The 18,321-nt window shown below is 42.2% G+C and overlaps 1 protein-coding gene across 1 annotated transcript in view; it reads right to left on the minus strand.

Moving 5' to 3' along the window:
* LOC129821393 (ly6/PLAUR domain-containing protein 1-like) overlaps nucleotides 1-17,579 on the minus strand; it is a 50,112-nt gene extending 32,533 nt beyond the window's left edge. Inside the window, exons 1-2 of the mRNA XM_055879023.1 lie at nucleotides 17,152-17,579; nucleotides 8,810-8,944 (exon numbers count right to left, since the gene is read on the minus strand). Coding sequence (XP_055734998.1) covers nucleotides 8,810-8,944; nucleotides 17,152-17,200 — 184 coding nt within the window. The 5' untranslated portion in view covers nucleotides 17,201-17,579. The remainder of the gene's footprint in view (nucleotides 1-8,809; nucleotides 8,945-17,151) is intronic.
* Nucleotides 17,580-18,321: the final 742 nt, after the last annotated feature.

Consider the following 18,321-nt stretch of genomic DNA (forward strand, 5'->3'; position numbering starts at 1 on the left):
GAGTAATGGGCAGGTGGAAAGAGTTAACCAGGATGTGGGTAGGTTTCTGAGGACCGGCCGGGGGAGTGGGCAGTGTTCGTGCCTTGGGCAGAGATGGCCCAGAACTCACTCCGCCACTCCGCCACTCCTCCACTAACCTCTCTCCCTTTCAGTGTGTGTTAGGGAATCAGTCGGTTCTGGCTCCTTGGCATCAGAGTCAGACCGAAGCTCCTGCGGTGGATGACTGGTTCCGGCGAGCGGAGGAGACATGGGACGCCGCCCATGTCCATCTTCAGCGCGCCGTGCTGCGCCAGAAAGTGGGCGCAGACCGTCACCGCAGTGAGGCCCTGGTGTTCGCACCGGGGGACCGGGTCTGGTTCTCGACCCGGAACCTGCCCCTCCACCTGCCCTGTGGGAAGCTGGGTCCGCGGTTTGTGGGGCCATTTAAAGTCCTGAGGAGAGTGAATGAGGTATGTTATAGGTTACAGCTTCCTCCTGATTACCGCATTAACACCTCGTCCCATGTGTCTCTCCTCAGGCCGGTGGTGGCTGGTCCACTCCAGGAAGCTGAGGTGCGGGAGGTTCCTCCGCCCCCTCTGGAAATCGAGGGGGCCCCGGCGTACTCTGTTCGATCCATCCTGGATTCGAGACGTCGCGCGAGGGGCCTTCAATACCTAGTGGACTGGGAGGGGTACGGGTCGAAGGAGAGATGCTGGGTTCCGGAGGAAAACGTGTTGGACCCTTCTATGCTGCGGGATTTCCACTGTCTCCGTCCGGATCACCCTGCGCCTCGTCCTCCGGGTAGTCCCCGAGGCCGGTGTCGCGCGGCTCTCAAGGAGGGGGTACTGTCTCGACTTCGGTTCCTCTCCTTGTCCGGGCTGTGTTCGGCGGTCGACATCACCGGTCTTCTAGCCATCGCCGATCCATTTTTCATGTTCCATTTGTTTTGTCTGGTTGTCACACTCACCTGGTTTCAATTCCTTAATTACATGTTGTACATGTTTACTCTGTTTCCCCCATGTCCTTGTCGGGAATTGTTTACTGTAAGTACGTGTGCTTTATGTGACTGGTGCGATACGGGTTTTTGTGCCGATGTGTTTTGTTTTTTATTTTTGTATGCCGGTAGTTATGTACATTAAACAGCTCCGGCTATTTACCAAGTTCTGCTCTCCTGCGTTTGACTTCCATGCCACCAGTTACGCACCCCTGACAAATGCACAGATCCCTTAAAATAGATAAGCTGCAAAAGTGACAGACACACACCAGGCAAGGCAACCGTAAGCACATCACTTATCTGTATGTGTGTACGCCATAAAACATTTATATGAAACAGTCGTAATTTATGTTACTGCTGTTTACCATGTAGATTGAATAATATTTTATGAAGGTGTTGACATGCTCGTGTGTCATGTCATGTTACTTTTACTGCATGTGGATGAGGCCATGGTTAAATTGACCATATCAAAAGTCCTTCATGGACCACATAAATAAACGTGTAGCCTACAGCTCTGAATGGTTGTCAGGCATTATTTCAATGTAACTATATTTAGTATTGTTGTACACTTCATTAACATGTACATTTTTATGTTATTTGGCAGACGCTCTTATCCAAAGCAAATTAGAGGAGCCATTAGGGTTAAGTGCCTTGCTCAAGGGCACATCAACAGATTTTTCACCTAGTCTGCTCTGGTATTTGAACCAGCAACCTTTCGGTTACTGGCCCAACGCTCTTAACTGCTAGGGTACCTGCTGCCTGTCCCAAAAAATCTATAAATGTCCCACTATATGAGTCACTATATAAATGTCCCACTGTGTGGAACCACAACTAACAATATGCCCATTCTGACAGAGACAGGCAGCATCCATCAATATTATGTTCATTGCAGGATTTTCAATTCTAAGCCATTGTATTTGTGTTTGTATTATTACACTGAATTATTTACCATCTATTGTAAGATGGCTGCTAACATAATGACGGGCAGCGATTATATATTCTTAATGACAGCATCTACACAGGGGAGAGGCAATTCCTCAGCAACTGGAGTCCTCACAAGTAGGCCATGCTGGTTTGGCTAAAGCACTCCACAAAAGAGCAAGCAGCCATCGAAATGAACTGCAACCAAGCAGAGACAAGCAATCATCATCATCCCAGCCAGGGGAGTGTGGGAAAGCAGAGCACTCTAGCCAAGTGAAACCGCAACACACCCTGTCATTTCTCAAGAAATAATCTGAGGGGGATGATGATGAGGGAGGGAGGGGGTAGACGGTTCTGTCCCTCGGAGCATGGCTGAATAATGGCCATCATTTAAATGTGAAGTGCAGATTTTTTTTTCTCAGATGGATTTTCTTCGTAGATGGCTCTTTTGGGTGATGTTCACAGAAACTCCATTGTTCTGCCACCAGCCACTTGGCTGGAAAGAAGTTGTATAGTTTGATGGAAGCAGACATGGAGTACATGGCTTGGGATCTAGGCCTTAATCTCTCAGTTAGAACACGCACGTCAGACACCTCTATCTTTCTAGGAAGCAGAGCAGTGTACTTGCCTCAATCAAATAGACTCTCATTGTGGTTTTTAATGAATGTGGCGAGTCAAACAAACTGGAAAAGTATCAGTTACATTTCAAACACTGATAAGACTACAGCAGGTCAAAGGAATTCCCCGAGCCTCGTTGGCACAGCGGAGTCGATAATGACAACGCAGTGAGATTAAAGCATAAATGTACATGGGCATTCATGTGGACATTTTCTTAACGTGCTTTCGACTCCACAATACAATGTCCATGCCCTTTGGATCTTGAATCACATGTAATGCTTTGAAAGACAGGGGCTTATGCTGTATTTGTTCATCTGGAAGGAAAAATGGCCCCCAAACAGAAATCCCCAATTTCAAGAAGTGTGATAACAAAGCAGACCCAGTGCTAAGAAACTGACCCGTTATGAAGGCAATCCAAACACCAGGAAGAAACAAACAACCTACAAGGACAATATACCCATAGGAAAGATGACTCCAACACTATCAAAGGTGGATCATAAGACTGGGACCATGACCAGATATTTATGTTGTACAGTAAATTACTTTGTACACAGATAGGTGAAGTGGCTAAATGGGTTTGTGGACTTCAAGAAACAGCAGAAGGTGCACCCCCCTATCTACATCGGCGGGACTGCAGTGGAGATTATGGAAAGCTTCAAGTTCCTTGAGGTACACATCACTTACAAACTGAAATGGATCACCCACACAGACAGTGTGGTGAAGAATGGCGCAACAGAGCCTATTTATTTATTTCATCACATTCCCAGTGGGTCAGAAGTTTGCATACACTCAATTAGTATTTGGTAGCATTGCCTTTACATTGTTTAACTTGGGTCAAATGTTTCGGGTAGCCTTCCACAAGCTTCCCACAATAAGTTGGGTGAATTTTGGCCCATTTCTTCTGACAGAACTGGTGTAACTGAGTCAGGTTTGGAGGCCTCCTTGCTCGCACACACTTTTTCAGTTCAGCCCACACATGTTCTATAGGATTGAGGTCAGGGCTTTGTGGTGGCCACTCCAATACCTTGACATTGTTGTCCTTAAGCCATTTTGCCACAACTTTGGAAGTATGCTTGGGGTCATTGTCCATTTGGAAGACCCATTTGTGACCAAGCTTTAACTTCCTAACTGATGTCTTGAGATGTTGCTTCAATATATCCACATAATTTTCCTTCTCATGATGCTATCTATTTTGTGAAGTGCACCAGTCCCTCCTGCAGCGAAGCACCCCCACAATATGATGCTGCCACCTCTGGTCTGATTAAATGTCCTCTGGTCTGATTAAAACAAAAAGAGAACTGTTTGGCCATAATAACAATAGTTATGTTTGGAGGAAAAAGGGGGAGGCTTGCAAGCCAAAGAACACCATCCCTACCGTGAAGCACAGGGTGGTGTAGCGAACTTCGTTGGGAGAAGGAGAAGACCAAGGTGCAGCGTGGAAAGTGTTCATTTTAATGATATAAAATAAACTGAACACTGAATGAACAAAATACAACAAAGAGAGAGAACGAAACGAAACAGTCCTGTAAGGTACACACACACAAAACAGAAAACAACCACCCACAAACACAGGTGGGAACAGGCTACCTAAGTATGGTTCTCAATCAGAGACAACGATAGACAGCTGCCTCTGATTGGGAACCACACCAGGCCAAACACATAGAAATACAAAACAAGAAACAAGAACAACATAGAACTCCGGACAGGAGGGAGACTCTGGCTGCTCCGGACAGGAGGGAGACTCTGGCTGCTCCGGACAGGAGGGAGACTCTGGCTGCTCCGGACAGGAGGGAGACTCTGGCTGCTCCGGACAGGAGGGAGACTCTGGCTGCTCCGGACAGGAGGGAGACTCTGGCTGCTCCGGACAGGAGGGAGACTCTGGCTGCTCCGGACTAGAGGGTGTCGCTGGAGGCTCCGGACTAGAGGGCGTCGCTGGAGGCTCCAAACTAGAGGGCGTCGCTGGAGGCTCAGGACTGACGTCCTTCGTTGGGGGCCTCGTGCCATAACTCCTCACTGGAGGTTTCGTGCCATGGATCCTCACTGGAGGCTTTGTGCCATGGATCCTCACTGGAGGCTTCGTGGGTGAATTTTGGCCCATTCCTCCTGACAGAGCTGGTGTAACTGAGTCAGATTTGTAGGCCTCCTTGCTCGCACACGCTTTTTCAGTTCTGCCTACATATTTTCTGTAGGATTGAGGTCAGGGCTTTGTGATGGCCACTCCAATACCTTGATACTCCAAAACCAAGCTTTAACTTCCTGAGTGATGTCTTGAGATGTTGCTTCAATATATCCACATGATTTTCCTTCCTCATGAAGCCATTTATTTTGTGAAGTGCACCAGTCCCTCCTGCAGCAAAGCACCCCCACAACATGATGCTGCCACCTGTCACGCCCTGACCGTAGAGATCCTTTTTATGTCTCTATTTTGGTTGGTCAGGGCGTGAGTTTGGGTGGGCATTCTATGTCTGGTGTTCTATGTTGTCCTTGTTTTGTATTTCTATGTGTTTGGCCTGGTATGGTTCCCAATCAGAGGCAGCTGTCTATCGTTGTCTCTGATTGAGAACCATACATAGGTAGCCTGTTCCCATCTGTGTTTGTGGGTGGTTGTTTTCTGTTTTGTGTGTATACCTTATAGAACTGTTTCGTTTCGTTCTCCCTCTTTGTTGTATTTTGTTAATTCAGTGTTCAGTTTATTTAATATCATTAAAATGAACACTTTCCACGCTGCACCTTGGTCTTCTCCTTCTCCCGACGAAGTTCGCTACACCACCCCGTGCTTCACGGTAGGGATGGTGTTCTTTGGCTTGCAAGCCTCCCCCTTTTTCCTCCAAACATAACTATTGTTATTATGGCCAAACAGTTCTATTTTTGTTTTAATCAGACCAGAGGACATTTAATCAGACCAGAGGTGGCAGCATCATATTGTGGGGGTGCTTCGCTGCAGGAGGGACTGGTGCACTTCACAAAATAGATAGCATCATGAGAAGGAAAATTATGTGGATATATTGAAGCAACATCTCAAGATATCAGTTGGGAAGTTAAAGCTTGGTCACAAATGGGTCTTCCAAATGGACAATGACCCCAAGCATACTTCCAAAGTTGTGGCAAAATGGCTTAAGGACAACAATGTCAAGGTATTGGAGTGACCATCACACAAAAAAAAAAAAATGTGTACGAGCAAGGAGGCCTACAAACCTGACTCAGTTACACCAGTTCTGTCAGAAGAAATGGGCCAAAATTCACCCAACTTATTGTGGGAAGCTTGTGGAAGGCTACCCGAAACATTTGACCCAAGTCAAACAATGTAAAGGCATTGCAACCAAATACTAATTGAGTGGGTGTAAACTTCTGAACCATTGGGAATGTGATGAAATAAATAATTATCTCTACTATTATTATGACATTTCACATTCCTTAAACAAAGTGGTGATCCGACAGGGAATTGTTACTAGGATTAAGTGTCAGAAATTGTGAAAAACTGAGTTTAAATGTATTTGGCTAAGGTGTATGTAAACATCCGACTTCAACTGTATGGGGCCAGTAAGCTTTTTGGCCTATGTAATGTAATAAAAGAGAATTGTATTTTTAGTTGTGATATTGTGTTAGAAGTTATTGATTAGGCTACTACTATAAGCGGTACCTTATGTCTGCAACTCACAGCAGATGTGCATCGAATGAATAGGCAAATGGGACATTGATGGATTGGAAGTAGAGTCCTTATGTAAGGGCAAATGTAAGTGCACTTCAGCTCACCCACGTTTTCAGTAGGCCTTCATGAAGAAATGACAGGCTAGGACCTACATGAACAACAACAGCAATACGCAGGCCTACTGTTTTTGGTGCACATCGGCCGTGGGCCCTTTTTGTCTTCTTTTTCTGCCCAATTCTTCTCTTCCATTTAGGTGGTTATGTATAAAGCCCAATGTAGGATTTGAAAGTTATGGTTCATAGACTATGGACAATCAGGCTTATACATTGTGCATAATGAGTTGAAAATATAGCCCATTACAGCTGCAGCCATGTGATAAAATGAATTACTGCCAGTAATTGTCACTATGGTATTCAGTCGCAACGCACTCGGCTGACAGCTTAGAGGACATTTTTTGAAATACAAGCTACTCCTGTAAAGCAGTAATGGTATGAGGCAGCCAATATGATGGTTGATCGTTTAGACTAGACTATTGTTAGTACATGTAATATATACTTAACAAAAATATAAACGGAACAAGTAAAGTGTTGGTCCCATGTTTCATGAGCTGAAATAAAACATCCCAGAAATGTTCCATATGCACAACTGGCTCTAACCAGAATAGAAAGAGGAGTGGCTCAAACCAGAATAGAAAGAGGAGTGGGAGGCCCAACTGAGCGAGAGGACAAGTAGTAACCAAAAAAGTGGTAAACAAATCAAATTGTATTTTATATCTTCACAGTAGCCACCCTTTGCCTTGATGACAGCTTTGCACAGTCTTGGCATTCTCTCAACCAGCCTCATGAGGTAGTCACCTGGGATGCATTTGAAATGACAGGTGTGCCTTGTTAAAAGTTCATTTGTGGAATTAATTTCCTTCTTGATGCGTTTGAGCCAATCAGTTGTGTTGTGACAAGTTAGGGGTGGTATACAGAAGATAGCCCTATTTGGTAAAAGACCAAGTCCATATTATGGCAAGAACAGCTCAAATGAGGAAAGAAAAATTACAGTCCATCATTACCTTAAGACATGAAGGTCAGTCAATACGGAACATTTCAAGAACTTTGAAAGTTTCTTCAAGTACATTCGCAATAACCATCAATCGCAATGATGAAGCTGGCTCTCATGAGGACTGCCACAGGAAAGGAAGACCCAGAGTTACCTCTGCTGCAAAGGATAAGTTCATTAGAGTTACCAGCCTCAGAAATTGCAGCCCAAATAAATGCTTCACAGAGTTCAAGTAACAGACACATCTCAACATCAACTGTTCAGAGGAGACTACGTGAATCAGGCCTTTATGGTTGAATTGCTGCAAAGAAACCACTACTAAAGGACACCAATAAGAATAATAGACTTGCTTGGTCCAAGAAACATGAGCAATGGACATTAGACTGCTGGAAATCTGTTCTTTGGTCTGATGAGTCCAAATTTGAGATTTTGGTTCCAACCGCCGTGTCTTTGTGAAACGCAGAGTAGGTGAATGGATGATCTCCGCATGTGTGGTTCCCACCGTGAAGGATGGAGGAGGAGGTGTGATGGTGTGGGGATGCTTTGCGTGTGACACTGTCTGTGATTTATTTTGAATTCAAGCTACAGTTAACCAGCATGCCTACCACAGTATTCTGCACTGATACGCCATCCCATCTGGTTTGCGCTTAGTGGAACTATAATTTGTTTTTCAACAGGACAATGACCCAACACACCTCCAGGTTGTGTAAGGGGTACTTGACCAAGACGGAGAGTGATGGAGTGCTTCATCAGATGACCTGGCCTCCAAAATCACCTGACCTCAACCCCATTGAGATGGTTTGGGATGAGTTGGACCGCAGAGTGAAGGAAAAGCAGCCAACAAGTGCTCAGCATATGTGGGAACTCCTTCAAGACTGTTGAAAAAGCATTCCAGGTGAAACTGGTTGATTGAATGCCAAGAGTGTCCAAAGCTGTCATCAAGGCAAAGGGTTGCTACTTTGAAGAATCTAAAATGTAACATATATTTTGATTTGTTTAGGTTACTTCATGATTCCGTATGTGTTATTTCATTGTTTTTATGTCTTCACTATTATTCTAACAATGTAAAAAATAGTCAAGATAAAGAAAAACCCTTGAATGAGTAGGTGTGACCAAACTTTTCACTGGTGCTGTATATGTAACAAAAAAACAGTAATAACAAAAATGTCAAGAAAAATGATTAAGTTGAATGAACGTGGAAAACTGACTGGATTTACTAAAAGTAATCAACATATTTTTTCACCCAATTGTTTACCTATATTCAATGACAGGGTGACAGCTTTGGTTGAATTCATGTTAGTTGACGTCTCAACCAATGCAACTCAAAACTAGACGTTTAACTGATGTCTTTGCCCAGTGGGGAAAGTCCTTCGTGTTCATTTGAATGCATTCAGGTGTTTTTCAAATTCCCAGAGTGAATCTCCAAGCATTTATGTTTTATGTTTGTACATGTTACAGATAGAAGGCACCGGAAAGATCTCAACACAATCGTCAAGACCAAACAACCAAAACACACCTTTCTTGGCTAGATTGGCCTACTGTGTGCTTCTCACAGAGTACAACGGTTTAAGTCAAGTAAGTTCATATCATATGTGGCTTACCGTCTTCTTTCACTAGTACCTCCTTCTGACACATGTCTTGCACGTTGACAGTGCAGTTGACGATGAACTCGGGTGTGGAGCAGTCATTGTGAGTGACCTCTTCACACTGATAACACTGGATCTGCAGTGCCAGCCCTGCAACATACGTGAGAAACACAGGTTTCCATTGCAAATCTGTTCCTAATTGAATTACCTGTCAGTTTTTTTTTTAAAGAACTCAAAATTCATTACAATACAATACAAAAGTATAAAGTGAGACATTAGTATACCCATAGACAACAAAATATACTGTGCAAACAACACATACAGTAAGGCATGGTATGGTAAAACTATGAAACAGTTCACAAATATCTGTGCAGACATGTCCAAACTATTTAACTCATGTGGATCTCAGCCTTATTTTTCACTACTTCTGCAACTATAGTCCAATCCTGCACTTTGGCACATTTCACCTTTTTTCCTCTGAAAATATTTTGATATCGGCTAATATGACAAGATTCCTGTTACAACTGCAGCTGCAATTACTGTGGTTAAGTCATACAGTATAATCATAAAATATGTTTTGTAATTCACCAAAACCCTATAACTTGACATCAGCAGACATGAAACATTCACCTGATGCATTGTGCATGTTGGAGAGTGTGCTCCCCTGACAGACCATCAGATATTAGAACATTTTCCTTAACAGGCCATTGTGTCCGCAAAAAAATTCACGCGAGCATCAGAAAGCCCTGTCGGACCTTATTCAACTTGAAAATGGACCTGAAAGAATCTAAATGTAGCTTATTCACCTTATTTACCAACTATGACCACAGCAAGCAACTTCATCCAGCTACAGTTGAGTAGTGACTGGGTCTCAAATGAAAATGTAAAGAGAACAAGTTGACTGCACAATGAGCACTGCTAAATCATCCAGTGTGCAACAGTATGCCCCATCCAAATGTTACTCATTTTCTGGAGTTCTGCTTTGGTAAACACACATCTTAAACTGTTAATAAGGGCAGACAGTTGGGAAATTGCCATGTCAGGGTACATGGGCGTTTTTTTCCAGGTACCCAGGGGAAAGTTACACTAATTCAGTCAAACCAGGTTTCAGGGATACATCAAAAACGACATTCTTGGCAGGCAGAGAGAGACATTTGATATGCAGCAAAAGAGAGTTCTATTACCATTAAACTCCCTCTATTACGTGAGCAAAAACAAATTATGTTGATGTCATTCAATGTGAAGCAATAGAATGAGACTACCAAACATAATATATTCCCAGTGCATAATTTGTAAATCGGGAGGTGCCGGAGCAAAATGTAAAGCACGATAGTGTTGTGAAATAGGGAGCTCTGAGGTACCGGGAACGCATGAGAAAAACATCACCTTTATAGTAAAGCATTGCATATCATTGCATTTGCGTAGTGACATAGAGCAGTAGAGTAGAGGCGCTTACTGAAGTTGCACACATGGAGAACATTTTTAGTGGCCATGGGTTTGGGGAAAATGTGGCCTTTCATAAATGCCTTTCATGCATTTCTACATCATTTTACATGACTGGAGATGTTGGCATAATCTTTTTTAATGACTTGTTCAAAACATGGGAACTCGTAATTGGGAAATCTCCGACTTCTGACTTTAGTGCATTCAAGACAACTGAGAACTCTGGGGGAAAAAGTTGTTTTGAACGGTCATCCAACACGGAATTCCAAGTCGGGAGCTCAGGCCTCTTTCTAGAGCTCCGACTTTCTAACATGAAGATCACTGACATTATGATTCAACCTCGTTTTTTCCAGAGTTCCCAGTTGTCATGAAAGCACCATAATACCACACAAATTATGTAAATGACAAGCTACTTGACACTGACACACTGAGATCAATAAAAACGTCCTTGTGTTGAATCCATCAATAGCCTAGGCCTAGGTGTGTGCAGAAACATATTGTAGCCTACAATATCAGGAGGAAATTGTAGTCGTAAAAATGCTTTCCAGCTTTACTGACTCACTCAATGATGCGCAGCTCACTCGCTGGTGATGGCCGATGTGCTCGTGCTAAAAGCATCTCTCTCTCTCTCTCTCGTTTTATTTTATAAAACAATAGGCCTATTTGAAAGTTGATCAAATATTTTGGTAGCCTACAGCAGACAGATTAGAGACTTTTCTTTTCAGCAGGAGCCATTTGCTTTCCAACCTGTGTTTTCTAGCGACTGTATTTGAAATATTGCTAAAGGCCTGTATGCATGCTGTTTGTTCACTGACAGATTTGCCGCGCATTCCCGACTGTAGACTATGCCTTGTTATTGGGGTACAAGGCTATGTGGAGTTTTCTGAGAGTTGCCAGATTGGAGAATAAATACAGATGTTTCTGTTATTTTTTTGTGGTGATTTTAGCCTTCAAAATGAGATAATTGTTTTTATATAAACTTTTGCCAAGTCAGTAACCACACTCACGAGAACACAGACATTGTTGCAATGTGATGGAACCGCCATCCAAGCAGAGTGCATAAATGAATGGTATCAACATTTACATTAGACCAGAAAGCATGGAGTGGTGGCTACAAATTGAAATGGTTTAGAACCACAAGACCAAAAAATGGTAAGACTCAAACTCTCGAGTGAAGAAGATAAAGACTACATCGCAACATTCAGTCTGCAGCTGTTTAAGTAGTTTAGTCTAGTAAACTCGACCCAAAGACCACCGCATGTGTACCTCTGATGTATCAAGTCTAACGAACACTCAAAGACCAAAAAGCCTACTACAACTGAGGACATGTGACCTCTGCTGGACAACCAGATACTTATATCAAACTACTCGCCATAGACGGACGGGAGATTTCAACAGAGAGACGACAAAGACATACAATCGTAAATATGTGTTGCATTTTTAAATCTGAATGAGCGGTTGTTAGGGTGCTAAATATCCATATTTATGATGAGCGTATTTCCCACATGTATGTACAATAAGCCCACTCTCTATCTCTCCCTCGCTTTCTTTTCCCATCCCTTTCATTGTGTAACAAGCTGTCATATCGGGTTTGTCCACTAGGGACTTTTCATTGCATTATGTTAGTAATCAATTCAACTTATGTGTGTTTGTGTTTATGTATTTCTGTGTGATTATTTAGTTAGTTAGTAAATAAATAATTAAGCCAATTTGTGTATCGCTGAATCATCATTTAGACTAGGGTTTGTGCAGATATCCAAGAATTTTGCGACGTTCAGAATGAGACTGATATGATGAAATAATGATTAATGGATGACTAGTATGATAACGATTTATTCTGATATATTCCTGGGTTACTTCGGGAAATGGTAACTCATTAAGCAAACTTTTCCCATGGTGCCTCAAGTTATTAATGAGTTAATTGTTACGTGATTTATTGAATCATGTAATAATTTAACATAGTTAATAGATTTCATAAAATAGCCGTCATCACATTAATGGTAGTCACATCACGGCAGAAGCCATTCGGCTACGGGTTTCACAGCCCTATAATAATGATACAAGTTCTAATAGCCTAAAAAGGGTTTATTTAAAAACTATTGGGTATAAGATGTTGAGAAAAGTGGCACAGGAGAATCTTAAATTAATTAAATGCCCTAACCCTGAGCTATGTTCAATGTCAGAAGCAATTTCCAGTCTGACGCCATTCGGCAATGGCTTTCACAGCCCTATAATAATGTAACAAGTTATATCTTACATTTTTTTATTTACAACCTATGGGGTGTAAGGTGTTGGAAATAGTGGTATAGGAGAGTCTGAAATGAATTCAATACCCTAACCCTATGCTTTCCAGTGAGAAATGCTTAGTCTGAAGCCCTTCGGCTATTGGTTTCACTGCCCTGTAATAACGATACAAGTTATATCATCTTAAAAAGGGTTTATTTACAACCTCTGGGGTATAACATTTGGGTAAAGTGGTATAGGAGAGTCTGACATATAACCCCTAACTTGAGTTCAGTCTTTGCCAATGAGAACCAAGAGGGCCATAGTTTCATCCATAAGGCCTCGATTCTAGGCCATAAGAAATCCTTCATCCATCTCATTAGATCAGGACAGGATGGATCAACAGTGATTCATATTATTGGTTTGCACCCTAAAAAAACGGATAGTTGTGTTTTTCTGCATAACACACTTCCATTATTTGTCTACCCGTATGATGTGGATCATTGCCAGGTTATTAGATGAGAAGCTTCAGAAACAAAGTAACACCATGGTTGTAAACACTTTCAACAGGAAGTTTGCAAATGTGTATCGTGACTTTGTTTTGGGGCCACACTGGTACGTTAACTCATGTAAATGTCTAGTCACAGAGGATTTTCTTCTGAATAAACGGTCAGGGCGTAACACTTTCCATTCCGCTTCAGACAACTTTGATGTAAGGCTTGATCACACCTGTAGTGACGACTTCTATCCGTCACGCCCGTTGTTGCTTATCCATTGTTCACTAGATATATCAATGTAATTACACCCAACACAATGTTGAATAGCAGAATGCTTCCCACCACTAGATCACTTAACTAGACGTGAGCTGGACGTGAGCCCAACGCTGCCAACAATATAGCAGAATAAACTGCAACAGGGACTCTAACCAGTGCTCATACATGGCAAAGTGAGCTCTAACAGCCATTGACATGAAAGCCTAGTAGGCCTCTGGGCAGAGGCAGTAGGCCTACAATGCTGGCATATTTATTTTTTATTTAACCTTTATTTAACCAGGTAGGCAAATTGAGAACACGTTCTCATTTACAATTGCGACCTAGCCAAGATAAAGCAAAGCAGTTCGACACATACAACAACACATAGTTACACATGGAGTAAAACAAACATATAGTCAATAATACAGTGAAAAAAAATAAGTCTATAAATGTGCCTTGTTACAATAGCCTAAGTATATAACATGATTGACATGACCGTAATAATCATCATGAAACGGCCTTGGAAGTGCCATTAGTGTAAGCAAACATAATTCATTATTTTACATTAACCTGTTTAACTGCATTGATATGGCTTAATTGATCATTGTACTCGTTATAATTGCAAATACCATGCAGTTGCACCAGGGGAATTTAAACAAAACAGATTTTTGCAGGTCTTCTGTTTCCCCACATTTAATGATTAATTAATTTTCCATAATGGAAATGTATCCCGTTTCCCCAATCAAATACCTTCCTCAATACCACAAAAAAAACTGACAAATACAGCTATAACCCCAATTAGGCAACCCTCATAAATCCGACATAGCACCAGTGTCCAAAAGTATTAAGAAAAAACAAGCACAGAAAACACAGCATTGGCATGAATAATACATTGAAAAACGTAAGGATACTATTTTATTATAAGTATTTCGGTGACAACCTGGTTGATTAACAATATTGGGATGTTAACACGTTTTTTTAATATAAATAAATGTGGGACACAAAAAACCCATTGCAGAACCCCATTGCCCAAAACGCATTGCTCCAATAACCTTCAAAATATTTTTTCCAAAGTTTGCCCCCCAAAAGCGCATTTTCCTATGAATGAAGTCGCACAAAAATGTGTGTATTTTCCAACAAATTAAGTCGAACAGAAATGTGTGTATTTTCACATGAATTAAGCGACACAAAACCACATAAAAAGACACAACATCTGCTGAAATACTTTCTGTACATATTTTAATGAATTGAGCGTGAGATTGTGTTGTTCTATAAAGGAAATAAATAATGACGTGCAACGCTGGAGAGATGAGAGTTGCCGGCTCGTTCATATCTATCAGAGCAGAGCGAGGGAGGGAGATCATAGAACGTGAATCTCGTTTCAGTTCTGAGAGACACAGACGCGCTTCTCACAAAGCCACGGCCATGCGTTGGTCTCAAACATACAGTGCATTCGGAAAGTATTCAGACACCTTGACTTTTCCAGATTTTGTTACGTTACAGCCTTATTCTAAAATTGATTACATTATTGTATTTCCTCGTCAATCTACACACAATACCCCATAATGACAAAGTGAAAACAGATTTTTATACATTTTTGAAAATTCATTTCAAATAAAAAAACGAAATACCTTATTTACATAAGTATCCAGACCCTTTGCTATGAGACTCGAAATTGAGCTCAGGTGCATCCTGTTTCCATTGATCATCCTTGAGATGTTTCGACAACTTGATTGGAGTCCACCTGTGGCAAATTCAATTAATTGGACATGATTTGGAACGGCACATACCTGACTATACAAGGTCCCACAGTTGACAGTGCATGTCAGAGCAAAAACCAAGCAATGAGGTTGAAGGAATGAGCTCCGAGACAGGATTGTGTCAAGGCACAGATCTGAGGAAGGGTACCAAAAAATGTCTGCAGCATTGAAGTGCCCCAAAGAAAACAATGGCCTCCATCATTCTTAAATGGAGGAAGTTTAGAACCACCAAGACTCTTCCTAGAGCTGGCCGCCCAGTCAAACTGAGAAATTGTGGGAGAAGGGCCTTGGTCAGAGTGACCAAGAACCCGATGGTCACTCTGACAGAGCTCCCTCCAGAGTTCCTATGTGGAGATGGGAGAACCTTCTAGAAGGACAACCATCTCTGCAGTACTCCACCAATCAGGCCTTTATGGTAGAGTGGCCAGACGGAAGCCACTCCTCAGTAAAAGGCACATGACAGCCACTTGGAGTTTGCCAAAAGGCATCTAAAGACTCTCAGACCATGAGAAACAAGATTCTCTGGTCTGATGAAATCAAGATCGAACTCTTTGGCCTGAATGCCAAGCGTCACGTCTGGGGGAAACCTGGCACCATCCCTATGGTGAAGCATGGGGGTGGCAGCATCATGCTGTGGGGATGTTTTCAGAGGCAGGGAATGGGAGACTAGTCAGGATCGAGGGAAAGATGAACGGAGCAAAGTACAGAGAGATCCTTGATGAAAAGCATTCAGGACCTCAGACTGGGGTGAAGGTTCACCTTCCAACTGGACAACAACCCTAAGCACACAGCCAAGACAACGCAGGAGTGGCTTCGGGACAAGTCTCTGAATATCCTTGAGTAGCCCAGCCAGAGCCCGGACTTGAACCCGATAAGAACATCTCTGGACATAACTGAAAATAGCTGTGCAGTGACGCTCCCCATCCAACCTCACAGAGCTTGAGAGGATCTGCAGAGAAGAATGGGAGAAACTCCCCTAATACTGGTGTGCCAAGCTTGTACCGTCTCATACCCAAGAAGACTCGATGCTGTAATTGCTGCCAAAGGTGCTTCAAGAAACTACTAAGAGTCTGAATTCTTATGTAAATGTGATATTTTCGTTTCCCCCCAGTTTCTTTCTTCAAAAATTTCGAAAAACCTGTTTTTGCTTTGTCATGGAGTATTGTGTGTAAACTGACGTAGGGAAAACATTTTTTAATCCATTTTAGAATAAGGCTGTAACATCACAAAAGGTGGAAAAAGTAAAGGGGTCTGAATACTTTCAGAATGCACTGTATGTTTGATACCAACGCATGGCCGTGGCTGTGTGAGAAGCGCGTCCGTGTCTCTCAGAACTGAAACGAGATTCAAGTTCTATCCTTTCCGAATGCATTGTAGGTTACAATGTTGCGCAAACCTTAAGAGCAGCCGGCCCAACCCGAATCAACTCGGGGTTTTTAGGATACCTAATTGAGAGGCAACTCAAATGAACTTTGTTCGCTTTTATTATATATGCACATGTATATATTTTTTATGATTATTTTTCATGCCATGAGAGGTATTGGATCCGGCCAAATAGGTCCCGGAACGAAACAGTCCAAAAAGGAGAGATGCCGGATCCTGTTCCAGCAGCATCTGGCACAATTTAAGCAAATTAACTATTCTCAATCGGGTAAGTGTCGTAGGCTACAAGGGATGTGTGATAATATAGGCATCAATACGCACTAAGGGGAACCGGTTGCATACACTCCTTTGTCAAAATTGTTTCGAACAGTGTTTCCATCTGTAAGCAGGCTTGTCTCATTCTCTTGACATCCACACACTGGTGTAAAGATAATCATTTAGCGTTCCCACGTCAACAGTGCCAAACCGTGCGTAAAGACGCAGTAGGAAATATCACAAAGAAGTAAAAAACTACCGAAAATGTTATCAACTTCCCCCCCCCCTTTCAAAATAACCAAATTGCTTGCGCAGCAGGGTAACCTACTGGCCATCAATGACCCACCCTGAGCTTATCTTCCTCTCCAAATATTGTTAGAGCGTTAAAACAATTAGTAAAACAAAACACGTTATTATTAATACTATGCCTACTCCATTTAGACTCATATCCTCTGGTATTACACATAATTTAGGTAGACTATCCATTGCATTCCAAAACGGCTTTCAGCGTTACAGTTAACAAATCCCGTGGGTAACATACCTGCTTTGAGGATAAACCCGAACAAAGTTGTGTAAGTAAGCAGCTGCATTCTTTCGATGGTGTCGCTTGGGAAGGACACATTAGACCTGGTGATGTTGCGAGTAGTGCACAGTCCATTTATGGATCCGACGAACGTCCATGGTAGCCTCCTAAACGTTCAGTCCTGCGTACCTCTGATTCGACAGTGAGACCAGCCACTGCACTTGCCAGAGATAACTGGGAGGGGAGTGGCGGTCGCAAGTGTACAGTGTGATATGATTATGTGTTTAATCCAAAAATGTTATGATTTTAATCAGATTTCTAGTGCTATAAAGTAATCTATATCCAGGGGCGGACTGGGATAAAAATTCAGCCCTGGCATTTTAGTCACATCAGCGTGACACATTTCAATTTCTCTATTCTGACTGAGTGACTGACAGAGAGTCAGAACAGGTATCACTCTCTTTGATGATTGCATTTGTGACTCACCACCTGGATTTGGTCTCATGTAGCAAAATGTGAAATTGTGTTGTTGTTTTTTTTTACATTGGATTAAAGTAGAGACCCGGAGCTACAAAATGGTATGTCATACACTGTATTTGAGAAACAATGGAAAATAATTCCGCTTTGAAAGTTGATCAACTTGTAAACTCACTATTGAGAAAATGGCCTTTTAATGTTTTGGTATCTAGTGAAGAGCTCTTCTTTGTCTACACCCATTCAGTACCTTAAGCTATAGCCCCACCCATCTCGTTTCGCTCTCGGAGTGTACACTTGATGCTCTGGCCGATGATTTGTTTACCTATGGATAACATGAAAACAGCCTAACCAGCTCAGCTGGCAACAATTTCATTACGCTTTTTTTGCAGATGTTTACTGACACCGACCATATTCAACGGGTGTTGTACGCACGTCACGTAATGTTAGCTAACGAGCCAGCCAGCTAAAGTTAGCTAGTTAAACAACAATGAACAAAGTTCCAACACTGCCTAACATAAGGCGCTAACTAAAAAAGAAAACGGCTCTTGGAAACAAACCATAACGTCAGCTAGGGAGCCAGCCAGCTAACGTTAGCTAGCTAGCTAGCAATACACTTTAGCTTGAAATGAAACCACTTCCTGTCAAATTTATAAACACAACATATCTTAAAATGTAACTTGCGTAGCTAACGCTAGACTATCTTACCTGTAT

This window comes from Salvelinus fontinalis, chromosome 23, assembly GCF_029448725.1.
Source record: "Salvelinus fontinalis isolate EN_2023a chromosome 23, ASM2944872v1, whole genome shotgun sequence".
Lineage (NCBI taxonomy): Eukaryota > Metazoa > Chordata > Actinopteri > Salmoniformes > Salmonidae > Salvelinus > Salvelinus fontinalis.